The sequence below is a fragment of the Mastacembelus armatus genome, chromosome 17, assembly GCF_900324485.2.
Source record: "Mastacembelus armatus chromosome 17, fMasArm1.2, whole genome shotgun sequence".
NCBI lineage: Eukaryota > Metazoa > Chordata > Actinopteri > Synbranchiformes > Mastacembelidae > Mastacembelus > Mastacembelus armatus.
Window position 1 is genome coordinate 23,992,225 of NC_046649.1, and position 25,882 is coordinate 24,018,106.

General features: G+C 42.4%; 2 protein-coding genes across 2 annotated transcripts; both read right to left on the bottom strand.

Moving 5' to 3' along the window:
• Positions 1-2,886: 2,886 nt before the first annotated feature.
• Positions 2,887-12,938, bottom strand: LOC113134438 (immunoglobulin lambda-1 light chain-like). Its single transcript, XM_026313817.1, has 6 exons — positions 12,827-12,938; positions 12,424-12,738; positions 6,314-6,358; positions 3,986-4,294; positions 3,779-3,853; positions 2,887-3,411 (listed from the first exon to the last, which is right to left on the bottom strand). The coding sequence occupies exons 1-6, from the start codon at positions 12,867-12,869 to the stop codon at positions 3,242-3,244; spliced, it is 957 nt and encodes a 318-aa protein (XP_026169602.1). The 5' UTR covers positions 12,870-12,938; the 3' UTR covers positions 2,887-3,241.
• A 1,493-nt stretch (positions 12,939-14,431) lies between these two features.
• Positions 14,432-24,589, bottom strand: LOC113134434 (immunoglobulin lambda-1 light chain-like). The gene is made up of 7 exons (XM_033325665.1): positions 24,388-24,589; positions 23,973-24,299; positions 19,891-19,897; positions 17,883-17,914; positions 15,529-15,837; positions 15,322-15,396; positions 14,432-14,954 (listed from the first exon to the last, which is right to left on the bottom strand). The coding sequence occupies exons 1-7, from the start codon at positions 24,428-24,430 to the stop codon at positions 14,785-14,787; spliced, it is 963 nt and encodes a 320-aa protein (XP_033181556.1). The 5' UTR covers positions 24,431-24,589; the 3' UTR covers positions 14,432-14,784.
• Positions 24,590-25,882: the final 1,293 nt, after the last annotated feature.

The following is a 25,882-nucleotide window of genomic DNA, read 5'->3' on the forward strand; positions in this document are numbered from 1 at the left end:
GTAAAGAACTTACCTGGCTCACCTCAGATTATTTCCATGTGAACAGTGCGCTCAGTGCAAGGTGGGATCACATTAGCTGTAATGAGGTGAGACAGGAGAAAACGTACCGCTCCTTACGTTCATACAGATTAAATAAAAAGTGATTTGTTTTTGTCTTGTTGTTTCATTTAATTGTTTCATTTAAAATAAAACATTTCAAGCTTTCTAGCCATATATGTCTTATTTTTATGTGTTCGCTGAGATTCAGGTTGTTTTATCTGTGTGTCTGTGAAGACAGCTGACAGAAACAGAGAAGACAGAGCGCACCCTGTCTGCTTTATGTATTTTATGTATAAAGCACAGCGTTTCTTGTTATTATGAGGGTATACAAATCAAGCTAGACCCTTTACAGAATCGAATGATATATTGCTCTTATCTGTACGATTAAAACTGACTGAGTAATTTAAGTTAGTTTCCGCCTTATCAGGAGTAGATGCCACAAAACGCAGTGGCATGTTCGTCGACCCCTGAGGGTTAAAAAGAAAAGTCACTGGTTTGTTTTCTTAATCAGGCGCTGCTGAAAAACAGTTCATGTGTAATGTGGAACAATGACATTAGAACAGTGATTGGTTTGCAGTCATGTAAACAGTGAAAAGAAGTGGACCGAGCACACAGCCCTGTGTTACCCCTGTATGTGACCAGATTACTGAAGAGCAATATTTACCTATTCCGACCCTTGTCTGTTTGACGGGAAATTCATAGTCAAGAAAAAAGTAAATCACTGATTCCCAAATTCTGAATGAGTTTGTGAGGAGTGATGGTATTGAAGCCAGAGCTAAGGTGAACATTATTGTGAGGTTGTTATGTGTTCACCTTAACTCTGCCTTCAATACTGTAGTATTGAAGTACAGCAGCAAATGTAAAATAAATGTGTTTTAAGATGTGACATCGCTGTGATTAATATTTGGTTTAGGGAAAAGTCCAAATATTGTAATGGCTGTCCTCATATATAAACAACTATTGAGGTCACATTTATTCTAAGTAAGGGGTTTATCCCAATATACTGAGTCTGATTTTAATAATAATAATAATAATTATTATTATTATAATTTTGCCATCACAATTGTTGTGATGAGATGGATGTGAAACGTGAACCTGGACTGTAGTTTACTGTTCGTTTCTTGTCGCAAACACTGACGTCTGTTGGTTTTTGTTCAGGCTGCAGGGATCATTTCTCACTGTGGGAGCTATACTTCCAACAGGAGCAGTAGTAGGTGGCTGCATGAGAGGGTTTAACTTTCTGAATCTGCAGCTCACAGTTGTTCTGTTTATTCACAGCTGAGAAATCATCTTTATCGGGATGATTGTAACCTGAATTTAATCGTCCAGTCCTCTTATTAATATGTAGAATCATTGTGAACATTTTTGCTTCTTTCATCTGGTACCAGAACACCCAGTTTTCACCACACTGGTCAGTTCCTGCACAGATGAATGAGATAGTTTGACCAGCTCTGCTGGTCAGAGATAACTGGTCCTGGATCAGCTCTCCTGACATGACAACCAGCGCTGTAGAGAAACAGACAGATGAAGGTCAGTGTGACAGTGTTTGTTACAGGTGGCGTTTGTTGGCCCCTGATTGGCTGGAAACACTCACCTGAACACAGACAGCACAGAGCAGCAGCTGGGAGGAAAAGCATTTTGTGCAGTGGTGTTTCCTCTGGTGAACCTGGGGAGAAGTGGCGCTTTGATGCAGCTGAGGGTCCTAATGGGTCCTCAGACCTCCCATCAGCCCCTGGGGCCCACAGATAAGGCTGCAGCTGTTGATCAACAGCTCAGCTCTCAGTGGTGTGGTTTTCTGTTGAGTCTGAGGTTTTAAAGTAGAAAGAATAATGTGACATGATCATTTCATGGCAGGAACATTAAGGTTTAAAAGTTTTTTTTTCTATTTTCTAAAAGATTCTTTTCCATAGATGTTTCTGTTTTTCTGAACCTATTCAATGAAAAGTTTCTGCAGGTTTCTTGATTTGAATCTGACGGCAGATAAAAAATTTGGGTCACGATGATGCAGAAAAACAAGAATCATGTCCCCACAGACACATTCAGGTTAGTGGTGAGTTTAGTAACACACACTGTTTCCTGTCGAACTGCTAATTATTTCATGTTTAACATCAGTTAAATTTCTGTTTTTAGTATGAATGATGTGACCAGTGCAGCTGTAGGATTATTTTAAGCAGCCTGTAAATGATGTTCTAAAATATATATAATACAAATACACATTTAAACAGACTTTTAGTAGCCAGTAAATAATTTAAAATTTTATATGGGACTTAGCATACATTTCATATAAGTTGTAAATGATTTCAAAATCTATCTCTATATTAATTTTTGGTAGCTTTCCATGTTTTATATATGTGCATAAACAACAGTGTCATCAGTGTAGAGTTTGACATCAGCACATTTACGGTAAATTTGCTGATAGACAAACTCATCATGGACCCTACTGGCAGCACCAACAACTACTGGACTGTATGTCACAGTTTTATGATTTCTTTCTTTGCATTTCATTTAAATCATTTTAGAAATATTTCAAAGCAAAGTGAAATTACTTTCACAGTCCAACATAGTTCTAATTTCATGCTCAAAAATTTCTATAAATATAAAAATGTTATAAATGATAAAACAAACCAAAAAGGATCCTCCAGTCATCACCCATTCCTACTGGACTGTATGTCACAGTTTGATATTGTTTGTTTTTCTTGTTCTTTTTACTTTATTAAAATATTTTTGAAATATTTTTAACCACACTGAAATTAATTACACCATCCAAGACAGTTGAATCTATTTGTAATTTCTTGCTCTAAAATTAAAATTAAAACCATAAATACGAAAATGTTTATAAAACACAAAGACTGATTTGTCAGTTTATTGAGAATGTTACATTGAAAGAATTTGACAAACCTGCCACTCTCTGCATAATGTATGAAAAAGAAACACAATAACAGCAAAAATCATACAAACAGTAAAATATTTGCCACACACCTGATAATTAAGCTTCATGTTCAGTTCAGGTCACAATTAAAAGTAGGAAAGAAGAAAAGCTTCAAAATCATTTTTCCAATGACTGTATCAAACATGTGCATATAGAGAAACATTGTCCAAAGCAACACAACATGATATAAGTGACATTTGTGAAAAGTGCTGAAAGTGATGAATGAGATGAAGGGATGAGATGTGACGGTGAGAAAAGGTGAGCAGAAAACAGTCAGTCAGCATGTGAGCAGCAGGTGGACGGTCCCTTGTTTCTGAGGCTCATCAGCAGAGAGAGTCCACAGCAGTACAGCAGACTCTTCACTATCAGCACTGTGTACAGCAGACAGAGCAGCTTCACCCTGCACTGAGACTGGACAGGATCCAGAGGATCCAGGGGAACCACTGCAACAGAAAAGGATTGAAACAGACACAGGTTATTATGAGTTTGATGCTGGACTCATACATTGTGTTTGTGCAGCCACTTGGGGGCAGAAGAACTCCACACCAAGTGAACAAACTCCTGTCTGCCCTTTGACTTCACACACAGTCATTAGATTCATTCTGAATGTAGAAAGATGAATCAGTGGAGCTTTGAGATCTAGCCCCAAAAGTTGTTGTAGCAGCCTCAAAGGCCCAGGTTTAGTGTCGTCTATATTAGTATATGTGTCGGTGCTTCAATGCTGAGCAGAAAGTCAACAGACTGATATGCAGCCCTAACTGCAGCACAACATTGGAGCTGTCCATGCAGAGAGGCAGCAGCTGCTCTTACAGTCAGCTTGCTGCACAGCTGGCAGGTCTGCTGGCTCTCTCTCTGGAGGACAGGAGGCTGCTGGTGCTGGAACCTCTGAAACAGAAAAGGAGTCAAATGTTTGGAGCTGCAGTGACAAATGTCAGTCCTCTGCTGCTCTGCTCTGTTTGACAGGGTCTCCACATGAAGCTGAATCACTGCTGAACACAGTCACCAAGTCTTCATTACCTTGTTCTGTTTGGGCCTCCACTCTGCCCCCCTCGTGCTCCACGTAGCAGCGGTATTTATACGTGCTGTTCTCTGGCTGATGGACCAGCAGGATGGCGGCGGTGCGTCCCGACTCCCTGAGCTCCAGCTGCTCTCCCTCAGCAGGGGGCAGCTCCTCCAGCTGGCCGTTCTCCTTCTGTCTTTTCCAGGAGAACTGGACCAGAGGAGGAAACATGGCTGAGGCCAGACACAGCAGGGAGCTCTTCCCCTCCAGGTGGGCTCTGGATGCTGCTGGGTACACGCTCACCACAGGCTTCACTACCTGCTCATCTGAAGTTTGACAGCAGCAACAACAGCAAAGACAAAGATGGCAGCAATATCTCAACTCTGTCCATTTCTATTTAACGTCTAAATATCAGAAGATGAGAATATATGTATCAGCACAATATAATATCAATATATCTGCAATAGTTTTAATCACATATTTGACTGTTTTTAAAATCCACTGACAGTCAGAAGATTAACAGCATGAACAGATATTTCCTGATATAAATACAGTCGACCCCGTGAAGTCGCAGTTCAGAGTTCACTGTCTCCGTCATTCGTGGATTTTTCCTTAGAACCTAACTAACAGTTGTTTGCAGAAACCACAAATATTCTCCAGTTTTTATGGCTTTTTTCATGGCAACATATAATTTTTTAGGCATTTTAGAGCTAAATTATTAAGAACAATATAATTTACTAATTTTCGTCACTGATTTATTTACTAATAATGTGTTAAACTGAGTTTGAGAATAAATTAAAGTGTTTTGGGAGCATGTCTGGGGACATATTTAGGGTTTAGACATTTATAGGCTTTTTTTTTTTTGACCACATCCAAAATTCGCAGTTTTTCACAATTCTCAGATGCTTTAGGAATGTAACCCCTGTGAATTTCGAGGGTTTACTGTCGTATTAAAGAATTTATTCCTAACAAAAATACAAACACATTTTTCTACAATAGATTTGGTTTGACTAAAATAGTGTCAACATGTTTTTGTGTTTTCTTTTCTACACAGCTTTAATTTCTCTGTATAAACCTCAGTTACAAAATGTTTTATATTTACACTAAATTCCATTTTGTACCAAATATAATAAAATCTCAACTTCGTGTTTTTTACCATCATTAAAATCTGAATAAACTCTACATTATAGTAAAGTCATGGTGTAGTTCAATAAATGTTAGAAAGTCTGTATTGGACAGTTATAACTGGAAAACATATGTAATTAAGAAAATACATATATTTTGTCTGCAAGTTGTTTGGATATTGAACCTGCTGCTTTGTTCAGGCAGGTATATATATATATAGTTTTTTATACTGTAATTTCCTTTGCATTTTATTTAATCGTTTATTTTTGTAGTTTTATCCTTTTTGCTTTGCACTTCAGGAAACAGTCGTTAGAGTTAAAGCTCAATACAGTTAAATTTTGTCTTGATTTAAAATATTTTTCCTCATTATTAAAGTATTTTCCACATTTTCACTCTTCCATAAATTGAGGTTCGTTCATCAGATATACATGATTAACCTTTTACAAAATATTTAAATTGTAAAACAGAATCATATATATGAGTGTTATACTGTATAACTAATACACAATGTATTATATACACATTACGTTTATTATTAATGTTAATTACTAAACCTTTTAATGTTCATTACACAGATATGTGTGTTATTATACATAATACTGATTTTTCCTGTACATTAATATTTTTATTACTAAATCAATATTTACAATGTAAAATATTTATAATATAAAAAAATGTGTACATTTTTTAAAGATGTTAATTCCAAGACTATATTGAAGTATAATTTTCTTCATAGCAAAATAACATTTAAATGCTGTAAAGACTGAGAGTGAATGTGAAGAATCCTGCTCATCACTGAAATTCACTTTGATTAATTCCAGATTTTGTTCAAAAAGTCAACTGAGCAGGAAAATCCTCCACAATCATTCATGTGGAATTTCATTTCTTTCAGGAGAGAGAAGAGAGAAAAGAAAAACAGTGTGAGCCTTCATTAAACAGCAGCTGATGAGAATCCACAGCCCAGTTCCAATAGAAAACTTTCTGGACTCTTAAAACTCTTTGAGCTCCTGCAGAAATCAAGAATTCCTTCTGGTGTGCACTGACATTTAAACATCTGTTCACATGTTGTTGAACTTTTTCATTTAAGAACGGCTGCAGAAGGAACTCTGGACTAATGATGGAAAACTAACATGGAAAGTCTGAAGCAGCAGAAACTGACTTTAAACACATTTTACACTTCACAATAAAACAACTGAAGGGAAAGAAAAGTTTGTTCTTACCTGTTACAACCAGTTTAGTCCCAGAGCCATAGATGAGGTACACAGTTCCCCCCCCACAGTGAGAGAGAGTGCAACAAAAACCTGGTGCAGCTGAATGTGTCAGCTGAGGTGAACCAGTCCAGATTATGAACCAGTTTCATGTTTCAGCTCCATCATGTGTTTCTCTAATGTTCAGATCAACACGACTGTCTCTGCTTTTCTTCTCTTTATTGTCCAGACTGAAACATCTCAACAACTATTTCAGCTGCTTCACACGTTCATGTTCCCCTCAGGATGAACCGTAATAACTTTGCTGATCCTCGGACTTTTCATCCAGCGCCACCATCAGGTCGACATTTGAATGTGTCCAACACTTTGGTTTATCAACAAATACCTGCAGCACCAATGACATTCACATCACCTTTTGTTGTTACGTGTCTTTAGGAGAAATGTGCATGTTAGCAAGTGTTAGCATGCTAACACGCTAAACTAAGAACTCATTGAAAATGACACTGACATTTGTATTGATGCTAATTATTTAAAATCCAGCTTTGCCATAGGACTGTAAAATCATAAAACACTAATTTAATATGATTGACTAATATGACACGGCAAAACAAAGATGGCCGCCCTGACAGCTCCCAGAGGTGAAGTCGTAAGTCGATGGCCCCCTGGTGGCTGGTTGCAGTCACTGTCTGTCCTGACCGCTGTTTGTTTTACCTTTGTTGTTAGTGTATTGATCAGGTTCAGCTGTGTCTTGTTAGTGTGTCTTGTATAGTATGTGTCTGTTGTGTTTTGCTTTTCCACCTGTACGTGGATCTTCCCTCCATCCTGGACTTTCTCTTCAGTCCTGGTTAGTGTTGTCTTCACTGGACTTTAATAAATTCAGCATCACCAGACTGTCTTGTCTCGTCTCTTGGGTTCTTTGTCTGCATTTGGGTCCTCACCTGGTGGTTTCCTGACAGCTCCTCACTGATTTCACATGAAAATAAATGCACTCTGATCAGAGCGTCCATATGAACCGTATGAACGGGGACATGAATTGGCCTGACAGTTTCTGCAGACTGACAGGAGGAGACACAGAAACTCAGAGTTTCTTGGAGAAAGGCTGCCAGAGAGCAGGTTAGTTTCCCAGAGTCACTTACTGGGACTTTCAGTGATCTCTGTTCCTGGACCAATGCGGTTTTCTTCTCGGTCGTGGAACACTCGACCAGCTCTATACTCTCTTTAGGGTGCTCGAGGGTTCATGGGAGTTTGCCCAACCAGTTCACGTGTTTTCTGGACTTGGAGAAGACATTCGACCGCGTTCCTCGTGACATTCTGTAGGAGGTGCTCTGGAAGTATGGCATCCGGGGCCCTTTGTTACGGGCTATCCGGTCTCTGTACAACCGGAGCAGAAGCTTGGTTCGTATTGCCTAGTATATTTCTAGGCGCAGCCAGTTCAGGGACCAAAGGATTTCATCTCTGCTTTTTGCAGATGATGTTGTCCTGTTGGTTTCATCGAGCCAGGACCTTCAGCGTGCACTGGGGCGTTTTGCAACTGAGTGTGAAGCGGCGGGGATGAGAATCAGCACCTTCAAGTCCGAGGCCATGGTCCTCAACCGGAAAAAGGTGGCCTGCCATCTTCAGGTCAGGGGAGAGACCCTGCCTCACGTGGAGGAGTTTACGTATCTTGGGATCTTGTTCACGACTCAGAATCAGAATGAGAATCAGAATGAGCTTTTTTGCCAAGTGTGTGTGGGATTTTACGACAGAGCAAATGGTCACTGATTTAAACCAATGTGGGGGTTGAATGTTTGCTTGACCCTCTGATGGTGTGTGGTTCTGTCTGTTTATTGGTTTAGTGGCCTGTGATTAAACCTGAGATGATTCATCACACTTGTGGTTGTTTTCTGAGAATTAGCAACTCTCAAATTTAAAGAAATTTCTACCACGTGTCCACACACACACAAGGAATTTGTTTAGGTACAGGGAGGGGTACTCCAGCGCAAACAGACATAAATACAAATGCTACAAAGGATCAAACAGTAAACATAAATGCTACAGAAACAAAACATAAAAAACATAAAACTAAAGAAAAATGCACAGATAACCTGAAGACAGAATGTAAGGGGAACTAATTGATGTGCAAAGAGCAAAACGGTGCCAATGACATAGTGCAGGTGGTAGGAGGGAATGGTGGAGAGCTATGAGTTTAAGAGTTGGATGGCCTGAGGGATGAAGCTTCGTTTGTGCCGGGCTGTCTTGATGTTTGGAGCTCTGAAGCGCCGGCCAGAGGGTAAGAGCTGGAAGAGGTGGTGACTCGGGTGGGTGGCATCCAGAGTGATTTTCTGAGCTCTTTTTCTCACTCTGGAGGTGAACAGGTCTTGGAGGGTGAGTTGGGGAACACCGGTGATCTTCTCAGCAGTCCGAACTGTCCTCTGAAGTCTTCGGATGTCTGATTTAGAGGCGGAGCTAAACCAGACAGTGATGGAGGAGCACAGGACAGACTCGATGACTGCTGAGTAGAACTGGGTCAGCAGCGTCTGTGGAAGGTTAAACTTCTTCAGCTGGCGCAGGAAGTACAACCTCTGCTGGGCCTTCTTCATGATGGAGTCGATGTGGAAGTTCCACTTCAGGTCCTGAGAGATGGTGGTGCCCAGGAACCTGAATGACTCCACTAGTGCCACAGTGCTGTTCATGATGGTGAGAGGGGGGTGGGTGGGGGCATTTCTCCTGAAGTCCACAACCATCTCCACTGTTTTGAGCGTGTTTAGCTCCAGGTTGTTGTGATTGCACCAGCAAGCCAGCTGCTCCACCTCATGTCTGTATGCAGACTCTTCACCGTCCTGGACGAGACCAATGACAGTGGTGTCATCTGCAAACTTCAGGAGTTTCACGGAGGAGTCACGGGAGGTGCAGTCGTTTGTGTAGAGGGAGAAGAGCAGTGGGGAGAGAACACACCCCTGGGGGGCGCCGGTGCTGGAGATGTGGGAGCCAGAAGTAAATTTCCCCATCCTCACTAGCTGTTGCCTATCCGTCAGGAAGCTTGTAATCCACTGACAGGTAGAGTCAGGAACGGAGAGCTGGGAGAGTTTATTCTGGGAGAGAGTGATGGGATGATGGTGTTGAACGCCGAGCTGAAGTCCACAAACAGAATCCTTACATAAGTCCCTGGTTTGTCCAGATGTTGCAGGATGTAGTGCAGCCCCATATTGACTGCATCATCCACGGACCGATTGGATCGGTAGGCAAACTGCAGAGGGTCCAGGGAGGGTCCAGTGATGTTCTTCAGGTGGGCCAACACCAGTCTTTCAAAGGACTTCATGACCACAGATGTCAGAGCCACCAGTCTGTAGTCATTGAGTCCTGTGATTTTTGGCTTCTTGGGGATGGGAATGATGGTGGAGCGTTTGAAGCATGCAGGGACTTCACACAGCTCCAGTGATCTGTTGAAGATCAGAGAGAAGATGGGAGCCAGCTGGTCAGCACAGGTTCTGAGGCATGTTGATGAAACCCCATCTGGTCCAGGTGCTTTCCTTCTCTTCTGCTTCCTGAAGAGCTGACACACATCGTCCACACTGGTCTGAAGTGTCGGAGCGTGGGAGAGGGGGTTGATGGTTGGAGGTGTTAATGGTTGCTCTGGAAGACAATCAGAGCGGGTGGGGGGTGATTCAAATCTGCAATAGAACTCATTCAGATCGTTCACCAGCGTTTGATTGCCTATTGAGGAGGGGGATGAAGTCCTGTAGTTGGTTATTGTCCTCAGGCCTCTCCACACTGAAGCAGAGTCATTAGCTGTAAACTTGTTTTCCAGCTTTTTGGAGTAGCTCCTCTTAGCTGCTCTGATCTCCTTATTCAGTGTGTTCCTGGCGTGATTATACAAGACACGATCTCGACTTCTGTAGGCATCTCCTTTGGCTTGACGAAGCTGTCTGAGTTTTCCAGAGAACCACGGTTTGTCGTTGTTGTGTGTTAAGAAGGTCCGGGTGGGAATGCACATATCCTCACAGAAACTGATGTAAGATGTAACAGAGTCTGTGAGTTTGTCCAGGTTTGTGGCAGCAGCTTCAGTCAGTGCAGTCAGACTGAGGGAAGGATGGAGATTGACAGATGGATCGGTGCAGCAGCAATGCGGTCGGTGTACCGGTCCGTTGTGGTGAGATAGGAGCTGAGCCGAAAGACGAAGCTCTCTATTTACCGGTCAGTCTATGTTCCAACTGTCACCTATGGTCGTGAGTTTTGGGTCATGATCAAAAGGCCAAGATATCGGATAGGGTTGATTCACACCCCTTGATCCACCTCTTTTTATCTCAAAGTTATGCCTGTTTGCCACAATTAAATTACCTTTTTTGGATACATAGGTGCATTGCCTCTCCACAATTCCTTTTTAAAAGATGCTGGGGGAACCACTCCCTGCCCAATTCTTTCTTCTGGGTCTTGGTGTGATTCCCCCCATCTTCCATTGTTGTGTGTTATCCCAGAAATCTAAGGCCATGGGTAAGCTGAATATGTATCCTGTGTGTATGTTATTGAAGACATGTTCATGTAAAGGCCATATTAGAGAAAGGAGCTAAATACTAAATACTAAATACTAAATACTATAGCTAAAAGGGAACAGGTGGGATCAATGGCATGTATGTAAGACCTCAATGACATGCACATGAAACCAAGTATGGACATGACTGAGACTTGTCTGAAATAAGTCTTAGACATAGTAAATGTACACCAAAACTAAATAAAGAATGGAGAGCGGTTGAAGCCTGCCCATCTATAGGGGAGAGAGATGGGTGGGGCATGGTCCCCTAGCATCTTAAGAAAGGAATGAGGGGAGAACAATACACAGATATGTCTAAAAAAGGAAAACTAATGGTGGCAAACCTGTGTGACCTTAAAAGAAGAAGGTGGTCCAATGGGGTGTAAACCATCCCTCTGACCAAAAGTATAAAGGTAGAGAGTTTAGGAGAACACGGCCAGTATACCCTGGGGTACCTCACCTTGTCTGTGCTGTGTTTTGTGAATAAACACCTTCACCAACTTGGATCCAGTTGTTTCTCTACTGTTTGTGATCCTATTGAAGAGGGTTGCCAGCTATACTTAGGAAATTCACTCATTTATAGTATAATGAGATTTTTGATACACTTCTGTGCTCAGTCTTCTCATTTAATACTTCCCCTTATATAGATATGATCTTTCAAAGATATACACAGGTTACGCAGTTTGTCTATGCATGGCTTTTAGTTTCCAGGGATAATACACAACAGGGAGGAGGCTACGGGGAAGACCCAGGACACCCTGGAGGGACTATGTCTCTCGGCTGGCCCGGGAACGCCTCGGTGTCCCCCCAGATGAGCTGGAGGAAGTGTGCAGGAAAAAGTTTCCCTCAGCTCAGGGTCAAACTCTCTTCTAAGTTTTCACTAAACCGGCTTTCTGGAAGACCCCAACATATTGTTGTGTTCATGACAATGACTTCTTAACATTTATTAAAATCTGCTAAATGATTCAAACCAGGTGCTGCAGTGTTTTCAGTTGGTCTTGGAATATGGACAATAAACCTCAGACATTGTCCTGAAGTTCAGACACTCATGAAACATCAGTTTCTTAATATTGGATCAGTTGTAGTTCTGAATGTTGTTTATTTTAACTGTATTAAGTAAAGATTACTTGGGCAGCATGGTGGCTTGAGTTTGCATGTTCTCCCTGTGCTTGTGTGGGTTTTCTCCAGGTACTCTGGTTTCCTCCCACAGGCCAAAAACATGTATGTCAGGTTGATTGGTGACTCTAAATTGCCCATAGGAGTGAGTGTGAGTGTGTGAGGTTGTTTGTCTCTATGTGGCCCTGTGATGGATTGGGGACCTGTCCAGGGTGGACCCCTGCCTTTCACCCAAAGAGAGCTGGGATAGGCTCCAGTAGATCCCTGTGACCCTGGCTTTCAGGAAAAGCGGGTATAGAAAATGGATGGATGGAAGTAAAGATGAGTTTAAAAGGAAGATGATATTTTGTCATCAGAATCATTATGACTGTGGCTGAGATGGAGGTGAAACATGTGACCCTGGGCTGTGGTTTACTGCTCTCTTCCTGTCACAAACACTGTTTGACATCTGTTGGTTTTTGTTCAGGCTGCAGGGATCATTTCTCACTGTGGGAGCCAGACTTCCAACAGGAGCAGTAGTAGGTGGCTGCATGAGAGGGATTAACTTTCTGAATCTGCAGCTCACAGCCGTTCTGTTTCATCACAGCTGAGAAATCATCTTTCTGAGGATGGTTGTAGCCTTTAGCTATGACACCATTATTTCTTTGAATACGTAGAATCACTGTGAATGTTTCTGTCTCTTTCTTCTGGTACCAGTAAATATAATTATTGTAACACTTGTCAGTTCCTGCACAGCTGAATGAGACAGTTTGACCAGCTCTCCTGGTCAGAGATAACTGGTCCTGGATCAGCTCTGCTGCCATGACAACCAGTGCTGTAGAGAAACAGACAGATGAAGGTCAGTGTGACAGTGTTTGTTACAGGTGGAGTTTGTTGGCTCCTGATTGGCTGGAAACACTCACCTGAACACAGACAGCACAGAGCAGCAGCTGGGAGAAAAAGCATTTTGTGCAGTGGTGTTTCCTCTGGTGAACCTGGGGAGAAGTGGCACTTTGATGCAGCTGAGGCCAAACAAGGACGAGCTGTGAGATCAGACGAGGACCACGTGGTTTCTAACGGGTCCTCAGACCTCCCATCAGCCCCTTGGGCCCACAGATGAGGCTGCAGCTGTTGATTGACAGCTCAGGTCTCAGTGGTGTGGTTTTCTGTTGAGTCTGAGGTTTTAAAGGAGAAAGAAAAATGACAAACTGTTGAGTTTAACAGTGAAAATGATCATTTCATGGCAGGAAATTAAAAGTCCATTATTTCCATGTCTTTTCTAAATGATTCTTTCCCACATACTTTTCTGTTTCATTGAACTTGTTCAGGGAAAAGTTTCTGCATCTTGATTTGAATCTGATGGAAAATAAAAAATCTGGGTCACAAAGATGCAGAAACACAAAAGACATTCATGTCCCCACAGACACATTGAGGTTGGTGGTGAGTTTAGTAACACACACTGTGTCACACACTGATCTAGAGAAGTTAACCTGAACTGTCCAACCAGGACAGATATTGAAGCATAATCATTTCTGAAGTCTGTGAAAAAAGCATCACTCACCTGCAGGATTGTTGATATTGTTGTTGTTACTGTGTATAGTTATTTATTGCTGTTTATTAAAGCGTCAGCATGTGTTCAAAGTGCCTGGTCTCAGATCGAGTTTTGTACTTGTTCCCCCACTCCTACTGAACCTAGAACTGGGCCTGTAGTTCAGTCAGTGTATGTTGCGCGGTACGAGTGGGGTGCCAGTCAGCATAGGTGTTAGATCCAGGTCTGGGAGGAGATCCCCCAGGACGCCATCAGCCACAGTGAAAATGATCACTTCATGTTGAACTGCTGTGATGAAAATAAACACCTCTGTAAAGTTGTGTTGGGGCTGAGCAGGGGCCACAGCTGCCTTTGCTCTGGGGCCCTAACAGGAGACTGTGGCCCTCCTGTCAGTCACTTGTGTCCTTGGTCATTTTCTAAATTAAACTCAATCGTATCATGTTTAACATCTGCTAAAGTTTTATTTTCAGTATAAATGATGTTTTTCCTCACAGCAGTAATTTTTAAGCAGCTTGTAAATAGCGTCCTAGTATATGTATAAATTTAAACAGACTTTCAGTTGATAGTAAATCACTCATACTGTATATGTGACTTAATATACATTTGAAATATGGTGTAAATTAATTGATACTGTATAAAAATGTTATTTACCTTTCCATGGTGTTTTATTCATGTGTGTACACAACAGTGTCATCAGCGTAGAGTTTGACATCAACACTGACACAGTTGTAAAATATGGTAAATGTGCTAAATAACAAACACAACATAGATCCTTCTGACAACACCCACACTTACTGGACTATATATCACAGATTCATGTTCCTAATCATTTTTTTTGTTCTTTGCATTTTATTAAAAATATTTTTAGAAATATTTCTGAACAAAGTGAATTCACTGACACAGTTGAATCCATTTCTATTTTCTTCCTCTAAAATCAAACTTAAAGCCAAAACACAAATATGTTTATTTCACACAGACACTGATTTTTCAGTTTATTGAGAATGTTACACTGAAAGAGTTTGACAAACCTGCCACTCTCTGCATAATGTATGAAAAAGAAACACAATAACAGCAAAAATCATACAAACAGTAAAATATTTGCCACACACCTGATAATTAAGCTTCACTTTCAGTTCAGGTCACAATTAAAAGCAGGAAAGAAGAAAAGCTTCAAAATCGTTTTTCCAATGACTGTATCAAACGTGTGCATATAGAGAAACATTGTCCAAAGCAACACAACATGATATAAGTGACATTTGTGAAAAGTGTTGAAAGTGATGAATGAGATGAAGGGATGAGATGTGATGGTGAGAAAAGGTGAGCAGAAAACAGTCAGTCAGCATGTGAGCAGCAGGTGGACGGTCCCTTGTTTCTGAGGCTCATCAGCAGAGAGAGTCCACAGCAGTACAGCAGACTCTTCACTATCAGCACTGTGTACAGCAGACAGAGCAGCTTCACCCTGCACTGAGACTGGACAGGATCCAGGGGATCCAGGGGAACCACTGCAACAGAAAAGGATTGAAACAGACACAGGTTATTATGAGTTTGATGCTGGACTCATACATTTTGTTTGTGCAGCCACTTGGGGGCAGAAGAACTCCACACCAAGTGAACAAACCCCTGTCTGCCCTTTGACTTCACACACAGTCATTAGATTCATTCTGAATGTAGAAAGATGAATCAGTGGAGCTTTGAGATCTAGTCCCTAAAGTTGTTGTAGCAGCCTCAAAGGCCCAGGTTTAGTGTCGTCTATATTAGTATATGTGTCAGTGCTTCAATGCTGAGCAGAAAGTCAACAGACTGATATGCAGCCCTAACTGCAGCACAACATTGGAGCTGTCCATGCAGAGAGGCAGCAGCTGCTCTTACAGTCAGCTTGCTGCACAGCTGGCAGGTCTGCTGGCTCTCTCTCTGGAGGACAGGAGGCTGCTGGAGCTGGAACCTCTGAAACAGAAAAGGAGTCAAATGTTTGGAGCTGCAGTGACAAATGTCAGTCCTCTGCTGCTCTGCTCTGTTTGACAGCGTCTCCACATGAAGCTGAATCACTGCTGAACACAGTCACCAAGCCTTCATTACCTTGTTCTGTTTGGGCCTCCACTCTGCCCCCCTCGTGCTCCACGTAGCAGCGGTATTTATACCTGCTGTTCTCTGGGTGGTGGACCAGCAGGATGGCGGCGGTGCGTCCCGACTCCCTGAGCTCCAGCTGCTCTCCCTCAGCAGAGGGCAGCTCCTCCAGCTGGCCGTTCTCCTTCTGTCTTTTCCAGGAGAACTGGACCAAAGGAGGAAACATGGCTGAGGCCAGACACAGCAGGGAGCTCTTCCCCTCCAGGTGGGCTCTGGATGCTGCTGGGTACACGCTCACCACAGGCTTCACTACCTGCTCATCTGAAGTTTGACAGCAGCAACAAGCAGCACAGACACACATTCCCACAGTCAACAGCAGCTTCCAGCACTGCACTACATTCAGTCTGATCCTGGAAACTACATGGACTCTGATCACTAAAGTCCTCATCAATACAGTTACTATTGGAAAATATCTTCAGTTATATTTAACCTTTATTTAGACAACAGTTGAGAGTCTAGCTCTGGTTTGCAATGGTGCCCTGTAGACACAATATAGGGTTTACAACAGATAAGGAACCACAGGATATACTATTTACATAAATAAAATGAATTTCAATAAATTAAAAGACCATAAAAATAAAATGAAATAAAACATTAAAATGATCAATTTAAAAAAATAACTAAAACAAGAACATTGGTCAAATAAGAGCATTTAAAAGTGATTGAAAAAGTTCTAGATCATCATCTGCAACTATTGCTTGACTTATTTACTAAGATCATTCTGGAGCCATTTACAAACGTTGTTGTAAAAACCAAGTGACTGAAGTTTTTCAATAAGAAAATCTGCGTCACAGCAAATGTGATAACAGGAGCAGCTGTTTGTAAAAACTTAGGATGGAACTGATCTGCTCCTGTGGCTTTTTTTAATTGAACTGAAAGCAAATGATAAAAAATTTCCTGGACAGATAGTGGCCTCAGGCATAAATGAATAAGGACTTGAATAATCCTTCTTCCTGCTAAATGGACTTAGCTCAACATCAGAAATTTTGCCTGATTCTTGTTTATTAAAAACGTCACTAGATAAGATAAAATAAGTATAAAAGCTCCACATTTGTTCCTTATCTGAGATGAAAACAGTGTCAGTTGAGAGATTATTGGGTAGAGACGACATAAAACCACCATTCAACCTCTAAAGGGTTTTCCACAAATTGGGAGGATTTTCTTTATCAGACCGATGTTCAATAAAATAACTACCTTTAGCAAATATAATAGTCTCCACACAGTTATTCCTCAGCTGTCTAAAGGCCTGCCAGTCAGTTGGTTAGTTTGAGCGGCTCTGTCTCTGGACATGAACAAATCCCAGACATTATTTGTAAACCAAGGGTTAGTTCTACTTCTAATCCTAAGGATCTTAAATGGTCCGTGTTTATTTGCTGTGGTGTTAAAGGTTTCTATGAATTCACTCAGGGCTAATTCTGGATCTGGACTAGCACAAACCCTGGAGAGATCACTATAATACAAATCACAAAGAAAAGCCTGGTCTTCCAAAAGTCTGAAGTCTCTTCGGAATAATACACAGTGGAATCTTTTTTTGCCTTGGATCTCTGATACAAAACATGTGGCAGGGATCACTCACATTTAAGGCAAAACCTCCACTGCCAACAAACTGATGAGGTTTATTTGTTAATGTTAAATCTATTAGTGTTGATTTTTCTGTATCAGTGACAACATATTTTTATTGTGAAGTAGAAACGTATATACAAAGCTAATAAAGGAGATAATTATATGTCATCATGTACAATGTATTTCATACGTTTCATCTAAATATTAAGCTCGTCATTATATTACACTAACGTGATATTTTATACAATATATTAAACAGGTATTTTTTTAATATTTACAATAATGTAAAATTTATATATTGTCATAAGTGTAATTCTTTAAATATCATATTTCCATGAGAATATTAAAATGCATTTTGTCTTTAAAGTGAAATAACATTTAAAACCTTTCAACGATAAAGAACGAGTGAATATGAAGAGTCTTGCCCATCACTGAGAAACAGTGTGAGCCTTCATTAAACAGCAGCTGATGAGAATCCACAGCCCCGTTCCAATAGAAAACTTTCTGGACTCTTAAAACTCTTTGAGCTCCTGCAGAAATCAAGAATTCCTTCTGGTGTGCACTGACATTTAAACATCTGTTCACATGTTGTTGAACTTTTTTATTTAAGAACGGCTGCAGAAGGAACTCTGGACTAATGATGGAAAACTAACATGGAAAGTCTGAAGCATCAGAAACTGACTTTAAACACATTTTACACTTCACAATAAAACAACTGAAGGGAAAGAAAAGTTTGTTCTTACCTGTTACAACCAGTTTAGTCCCAGAGCCAAGACTGAGGTATCTCCCCCCCCACAGTGAGAGAGAGTGCAACAAAAACCTGGTGCAGCTGAATGTGTCAGCTGAGGTGAACCAGTCCAGATTATGAACCAGTTTCATGTTTCAGCTCCATCATGTGTTTCTCTAATGTTCAGATCAACACGACTGTCTCTGCTTTTCTTCTCTTTATTGTCCAGACTGAAACATCTCAACAACTATTTCAGCTGCTTCACACGTTCATGTTCCCCTCAGGATGAACCGTAATAACTTTGCTGATCCTCGGACTTTTCATCCAGCGCCACCATCAGGTCGACATTTGAATGTGTCCAACACTTTGGTTTATCAACAAATACCTGCAGCACCAGTGACATTCACATCACCGTTTGTTGTTACGTGTTTTTAGGAGAAATGTGCATGTTAGCAAGTGTTAGCATGCTAACACGCTAAACTAAGAACTCATTGAAAATGACACTGACATTTGTATTGATGCTAATTATTTAAAATCCAGCTTTGCCATAGGACTGTAAAATCATTAAACACTAATTTAATATGATTGACTAATATGACACGGCAAAACAAAGATGGCCACCCTGACAGCTCCCAGAGGTGAAGTCGTAAGTCGATGGCCCCCTGGTGGCTGGTTGCAGTCACTGTCTGTCCTGACCGCTGTCTGTTTTACCTTTGTCGTTAGTGTATTGATCAGGTTCAGCTGTGTCTTGTTAGTGTGTCTTGTATAGTATGTGTCTGTTGAGTTTTGCTTTTCCACCTGTACGTGGATCTTCCCTCCATCCTGGACTTTCTCTTCAGTCCTGGTTAGTGTTGTCTTCACTGGACTTTAATAAATTCAGCATCACCAGACTGTCTTGTCTCGTCTCTTGGGTTCTTTGTCTGCATTTGGGTCCTCACCTGGTGGTTTCCTGACAGCTCCTCACTGATTTCACATGAAAATAAATGCACTCTGATCAGAGCGTCCATATGAACCGTATGAACGGGGACATGAAGTGGCCTGACAGTTTCTGCAGACTGACAGGAGGAGACACAGAAACTCAGAGTTTCTTGGAGAAAGGCTGCCAGAGAGCAGGTTAGTTTCCCAGAGTCACTTACTGGGACTTTCAGTGATCTCTGTTCCTGGACCAATGCGGTTTTCTTCTCGGTCGTGGAATACTCGACCAGCTCTATACTCTCTTTAGGGTGCTCAAGGGTTCATGGGAGTTTGCCCAACCAGTTCACGTGTTTTCTGGACTTGGAGAAGACATTCGACCGCGTTCCTCGTGACATTCTGTAGGAGGTGCTCTGGAAGTATGGCATCCGGGGCCCTTTGTTACGGGCTATCCCGTCTCTGTACAACCGGAGCAGAAGCTTGGTTCGCATTGCCTAGTAAATTTCTAGGCGCAGGCAGTTCAGGGACCAAAGGATTTCATCTCTGCTTTTTGCAGATGATGTTGTCCTGTTGGCTTCATCGAGCCAGGACCTTCAGCGTGCACTGGGGCGTTTTGCAACTGAGTGTGAAGCGGCGGGGATGAGAATCAGCACCTTCAAGTCCGAGGCCATGGTCCTCAACCGGAAAAAGGTGGCCTGCCACCTTCAGGTCAGGGGAGAGACCCTGCCTCACGTGGAGGAGTTTACGTATCTTGGGATCTTGTTCACGACTCAGAATCAGAATGAGAATCAGAATGAGCTTTTTTGCCAAGTGTGTGTGGGATTTTACGACAGAGCAAATGGTCACTGATTTAAACCAATGTGGGGGTTGAATGTTTGCTTGACCCTCTGATGGTGTGTGGTTCTGTCTGTTTATTGGTTTAGTGGCCTGTGATTAAACCTGAGATGATTCATCACACTTGTGGTTGTTTTCTGAGAATTAGCAACTCTCAAATTTAAAGAAATTTCTACCACGTGTCCACACACACACAAGGAATTTGTTTAGGTACAGGGAGGGGTACTCCAGCGCAAACAGACATAAATATAAATGCTACAAAGGATCAAACAGTAAACATAAATGCTACAGAAACAAATGCTACATAAAACTAAAGAAAAATGCACAGATAACCTGAAGACAGAATGTAAGGGGAACTAATTGATGTGCAAAGAGCAAAACGGTGCCAATGACATAGTGCAGGTGGTAGGAGGGAATGGTGGAGAGCTATGAGTTTAAGAGTTGGATGGCCTGAGGGATGAAGCTTCGTTTGTGCCGGGCTGTCTTGATGTTTGGAGCTCTGAAGCGCCGGCCAGAAGGCAAGAGCTGGAAGAGGTGGTGGCTTGGGTGGGTGGCATCCAGAGTGATTTTCTGAGCTCTTTTTCTCACTCTGGAGGTGAACAGGTCTTGGAGGGTGAGTTGGGGAACACCGGTGATCTTCTCAGCAGTCCGAACTGTCCTCTGAAGTCTTCGGATGTCTGATTTAGAGGCGGAGCTAAACCAGACAGTGATGGAGGAGCACAGGACAGACTCGATGACTGCTGAGTAGAACTGGGTCAGCAGCGTCTGTGGAAGGTTGAACTTCTTCAGCTGGCGCAGGAAGTACAACCTCTGATGGGCCTTCTTCATGATGGAGTCGATGTGGAAGTTCCACTTCAGGTCCTGAGAGATGGTGGTGCCCAGGAACCTGAATGACTCCACTAGTGCCACAGTGCTGTTCATGATGGTGAGAGGGGGGTGGGTGGGGGCATTTCTCCTGAAGTCCACAACCATCTCCACTGTTTTGAGCGTGTTTAGCTCCAGGTTGTTGTGATTGCACCAGCAAGCCAGCTGCTCCACTTCATGTCTGTATGCAGACTCTTCACCGTCCTGGATGAGACCAATGACAGTGGTGTCATCTGCAAACTTCAGGAGTTTCACGGAGGAGTCACGGGAGGTGCAGTCGTTTGTGTAGAGGGAGAAGAGCAGTGGGGAGAGAACACACCCCTGGGGGGCGCCGGTGCTGGTGATGCGGGAGCCAGAAGTAAATTTCCCCATCCTCACTAGCTGTTGCCTATCCGTCAGGAAGCTTGTAATCCACTGACAGGTAGAGTCAGGAACGGAGAGCTGGGAGAGTTTATTCTGGGAGAGAGTGATGGGATGATGGTGTTGAACGCCGAGCTGAAGTCCACAAACAGAATCCTTACATAAGTCCCTGGTTTGTCCAGATGTTGCAGGATGTAGTGCAGCCCCATATTGACTGCATCATCCACGGACCGATTGGATCGGTAGGCAAACTGCAGAGGGTCCAGGAAGGGTCCAGTGATGTTCTTCAGGTGGGCCTACACCAGTCTTTCAAAGGACTTCATGACCACAGATGTCAAAGCCACCAGTCTGTAGTCATTGAGTCCTGTGATTTTTGGCTTCTTGGGGATGGGAATGATGGTGGAGCGTTTGAAGCATGCAGGGACTTCACACAGCTCCAGTGATCTGTTGAAGATCAGAGAGAAGATGGGAGCCAGCTGGTCAGCACAGGTTCTGAGGCATGTTGATGAAACCCCATCTGGTCCTGGTGCTTTGCTTCTCTACTGCTTCCTGAAGAGCCGACGCACATCGTCCACACTGGTCTGAAGTATAGGAGCGGGGGTTAATGGTTAGAGGTGTTAATGGTGTTAAAGGTTGCTCTGGAAGACAATCAGAGCGGGTGGGGGGTGATTCAAATCTGCAATAGAACTCATTCAGATCGTTCACCAGCGTTTGATTGCCTATTGAGGAGGGGGATGAAGTCCTGTAGTTGGTTATTGTCCTCAGGCCTCTCCACACTGAAGCAGAGTCATTAGCTGTAAACTTGTTTTCCAGCTTTTTGGAGTAGCTCCTCTTAGCTGCTCTGATCTCCTTATTCAGTGTGTTCCTGGCGTGATTATACAAGACACGATCTCGACTTCTGTAGGCATCTCCTTTGGCTTGACGAAGCTGTCTGAGTTTTCCAGAGAACCACGGTTTGTCGTTGTTGTGTGTTAAGAAGGTCCGGGTGGGAATGCACATATCCTCACAGAAACTGATGTAAGATGTAACAGAGTCTGTGAGTTTGTCCAGGTTTGTGGCAGCAGCTTCAGTCAGTGCAGTCAGACTGAGGGAAGGATGGAGATTGACAGATGGATCGGTGCAGCAGCAATGCGGTCGGTGTACCGGTCCGTTGTGGTGAGATAGGAGCTGAGCCGAAAGACGAAGCTCTCTATTTACCGGTCAGTCTATGTTCCAACTGTCACCTATGGTCGTGAGTTTTGGGTCATGATCAAAAGGCCAAGATATCGGATAGGGTTGATTCACACCCCTTGATCCACCTCTTTTTATCTCAAAGTTATGCCTGTTTGCCACAATTAAATTACCTTTTTTGGATACATAGGTGCATTGCCTCTCCACAATTCCTTTTTAAAAGATGCTGGGGGAACCACTCCCTGCCCAATTCTTTCTTCTGGGTCTTGGTGTGATTCCCCCCATCTTCCATTGTTGTGTGTTATCCCAGAAATCTAAGGCCATGGGTAAGCTGAATATGTATCCTGTGTGTATGTTATTGAAGACATGTTCATGTAAAGGCCATATTAGAGAAAGGAGCTAAATACTAAATACTAAATACTAAATACTATAGCTAAAAGGGAACAGGTGGGATCAATGGCATGTATGTAAGACCTCAATGACATGCACATGAAACCAAGTATGGACATGACTGAGACTTGTCTGAAATAAGTCTTAGACATAGTAAATGTACACCAAAACTAAATAAAGAATGGAGAGCGGTTGAAGCCTGCCCATCTATAGGGGAGAGAGATGGGTGGGGCATGGTCCCCTAGCATCTTAAGAAAGGAATGAGGGGAGAACAATACACAGATATGTCTAAAAAAGGAAAACTAATGGTGGCAAACCTGTGTGACCTTAAAAGAAGAAGGTGGTCCAATGGGGTGTAAACCATCCCTCTGACCAAAAGTATAAAGGTAGAGAGTTTAGGAGAACACGGCCAGTATACCCTGGGGTACCTCACCTTGTCTGTGCTGTGTTTTGTGAATAAACACCTTCACCAACTTGGATCCAGTTGTTTCTCTACTGTTTGTGATCCTATTGAAGAGGGTTGCCAGCTATACTTAGGAAATTCACTCATTTATAGTATAATGAGATTTTTGATACACTTCTGTGCTCAGTCTTCTCATTTAATACTTCCCCTTATATAGATATGATCTTTCAAAGATATACACAGGTTACGCAGTTTGTCTATGCATGGCTTTTAGTTTCCAGGGATAATACACAACAGGGAGGAGGCTACGGGGAAGACCCAGGACACCCTGGAGGGACTATGTCTCTCGGCTGGCCCGGGAACGCCTCGGTGTCCCCCCAGATGAGCTGGAGGAAGTGTGCAGGAAAAAGTTTCCCTCAGCTCAGGGTCAAACTCTCTTCTAAGTTTTCACTAAACCGGCTTTCTGGAAGACCCCAACATATTGTTGTGTTCATGACAATGACTTCTTAACATTTATTAAAATCTGCTAAATGATTCAAACCAGGTGCTGCAGTGTTTTCAGTTGGTCTTGGAATATGGACAATAAACCTCAGACATTGTCCTGAAGTTCAGACACTCATGAAACATCAGTTTCTTAATATTGGATCAGTTGTAGTTCTGAATGTTGTTTATTTTAATTGTATTAAGTAAAGATTACTTGGGCAGCATGGTGGCTTGAGTTTGCATGTTCTCCCTGTGCTTGTGTGGGTTTTCTCCAGGTACTCTGGTTTCCTCCCACAGGCCAAAAACATGTATGTCAGGTTGATTGGTGACTCTAAATTGCCCATAGGAGTGAGTGTGAGTGTGTGAGGTTGTTTGTCTCTATGTGGCCCTGTGATGGACTGGGGACCTGTCCAGGGTGGACCCCTGTCTTTCACCCAAAGAGAGCTGGGATAGGCTCCAGTAGATCCCCGTGACCCTGGCTTTCAGGAAAAGCGGGTATAGAAAATGGATGGATGGAAGTAAAGATTAGTTTAAAAGGAAGATGATATTTTGTCATCAGAGTCATTATGACTGTGGCTGAGATGGAGGTGAAACATGTGACCCTGGGCTGTGGTTTACTGCTCTCTTCCTGTCACAAACACTGTTTGACATCTGTTGGTTTTTGTTCAGGCTGCAGGGATCATTTCTCACTGTGGGAGCCAGACTTCCAACAGGAGCAGTAGTAGGTGGCTGCATGAGAGGGTTTAACTTTCTGAATCTGCAGCTCACAGCCGTTCTGTTTATTCACAGCTGAGAAATCATCTTTCTGAGGATGGTTGTAGCCTTTAGCTATGACACCATTATTTATTTGAAAATGTAGAATCACTGTGAATGTTTCTGCCTCTTTCTTCTGGTACCAGAAAACATAATCACTGTTACACTGGTCAGTTCCTGCACAGCTGAATGAGACAGTTTGACCAGCTCTCCTGGTCAGAGATAACTGGTCCTGGATCAGCTCTGCTGCCATGACAACCAGCGCTGTAGAGAAACAGACAGATGAAGGTCAGTGTGACAGTGTTTGTTACAGGTGGAGTTTGTTGGCTCATGATTGGCTGGAAACACTCACCTGAACACAGACAGCACAGAGCAGCAGCTGGGAGGAAAAGCATTTTGTGCAGTGGTGTTTCCTCTGGTGAACCTGGGGAGAAGTGGCGCTCTGATGCAGCTGAGGCCAAACAAGGACGAGCTGTGAGATCAGACGAGGACCACGTGGTTTCTAGCGGGTCCTCAGACCTCCCATCAGCCCCTGGGGCCCACAGATAAGGCTGCAGCTGTTGATTGACAACTCAGCTCTCAGTGATGTGGTTTTCTGTTGAGTCTGAGGTTTTAAAGGAGAAAGAAAAATGACAAACTGTTGAGTTTAACAGTGAAAATGATCATTTCATGGCAAGAAAAACTAAAGAATTAAAAGTCCACTATTTCCACGTCTTTTCTAAATGATTCTTTCCCACATACTTTTCTGTTTCATTGAACTTGTTCAAGGAAAAGTTTCTGCATCTTGATTTGAATCTGACAGCAAATAAAAAATCTGGGTCACGAAGATGCAGAAATACAAAAGACATTCATGTCCCCACAGACACATTGAGGTTGGTGGTGAGTTTAGTAACACACACTGTGTCACACACTGATCTAGAGAAGTTAACCTGAACTGTCCAACCAGGACAGATATCGAAGCATAATCATTTCTGAAGTCTGTGAAAAAAGCATCACTCACCTGCAGGATTGTTTATATTGTTGTTGTTACTGTGTATAGTTATTTATTGCTGTTTATTAAAGTGTCAGCATGTGTTCAAAGTGCCTGGTCTCAGATCGAGTTTTGTACTTGTTCCCCCACTCCTACTGAACCTAGAACTGGGCCTGTAGTTCAGTCAGTGTATGTTGCGCGGTACGAGTGGGGTGTCAGTCAGCATAGGTGTTAGATCCAGGTCTGGGAGGAGATCCCCCAGGACGCCATCAGCCACAGTGAATATGATCATTTCATGTTGAACTGCTGTGATGAAAATAAACACCTCTGTAAAGTTGTGCTGGGGCTGAGCAGGGGCCACAGCTGCCTTTGCTCTGGGGCCCTAACAGGAGAGTGTGGCCCTCCTGTCAGTCATTTGTTTCCTTGGTCATTTTCTAAATTAAACTCAATCGTATCATGTTTAACATCTGCTAACGTTTTATTTTCAGTATAAATGATGTTTTTCCTCACAGCAGTAATTTTTAAGCAGCTTGTAAATAGCGTCCTAGTATATGTATAAATTTAAACAGACTTTCAGTGTCTAGTAAATCACTCATACTGTATATGTGACTTAATATACATTTGAAATATGGTGTAAATTAATTGATACTGTATAAAAATGTTATTTACCTTTCCATGGTGTTTTATTCATGTGTGTAAACAACAGTGTCGTCAGCGTACAGTTTGACATCAACACTGACACAGTTGTAAAATATGGTAAATGTGCTGAATAACAAACACAACATGGATCCTTCTGATAACATCCACATCTACTGGACTATATATCACACATTAATGTTCCTAATCATTTTTTTTTGTTCTTTGCATTAAAAATATT

What these genes read in the sequence shown, in the direction of transcription:
- LOC113134434 (XM_033325665.1), bottom strand. Translation starts at nt 24,430, where the DNA reads ATGCTTTTCCTCCCAGCTGCTGCTCTGTGCTGTCTGTGTTCAG. An exon ending in GACTAAACTGGTTGTAACAG is followed by an intron (nt 15,838 to 17,882) that starts GTAAGAACAAAC and finishes GTCAAACTTCAG; the next exon opens with ATGAGCAGGTAGTGAAGCCT. An exon ending in AGCTGTGCAGCAAGCTGACT is followed by an intron (nt 14,955 to 15,321) that starts GTAAGAGCAGCT and finishes TTTCTGTTGCAG; the next exon opens with TGGTTCCCCTGGATCCCCTG.
- LOC113134438 (XM_026313817.1), bottom strand. Translation starts at nt 12,869, where the DNA reads ATGCTTTTTCTCCCAGCTGCTGCTCTGTGCTGTCTGTGTTCAG. An exon ending in CTACTGCTCCTGTTGGAAGT is followed by an intron (nt 6,359 to 12,423) that starts CTGGCTCCCACA and finishes GTGGGGGGGGAA; the next exon opens with CTGTGTACCTCATCTATGGC. An exon ending in GGAGGCCCAAACAGAACAAG is followed by an intron (nt 3,854 to 3,985) that starts GTAATGAAGACT and finishes TTTCTGTTTCAG; the next exon opens with AGGTTCCAGCACCAGCAGCC.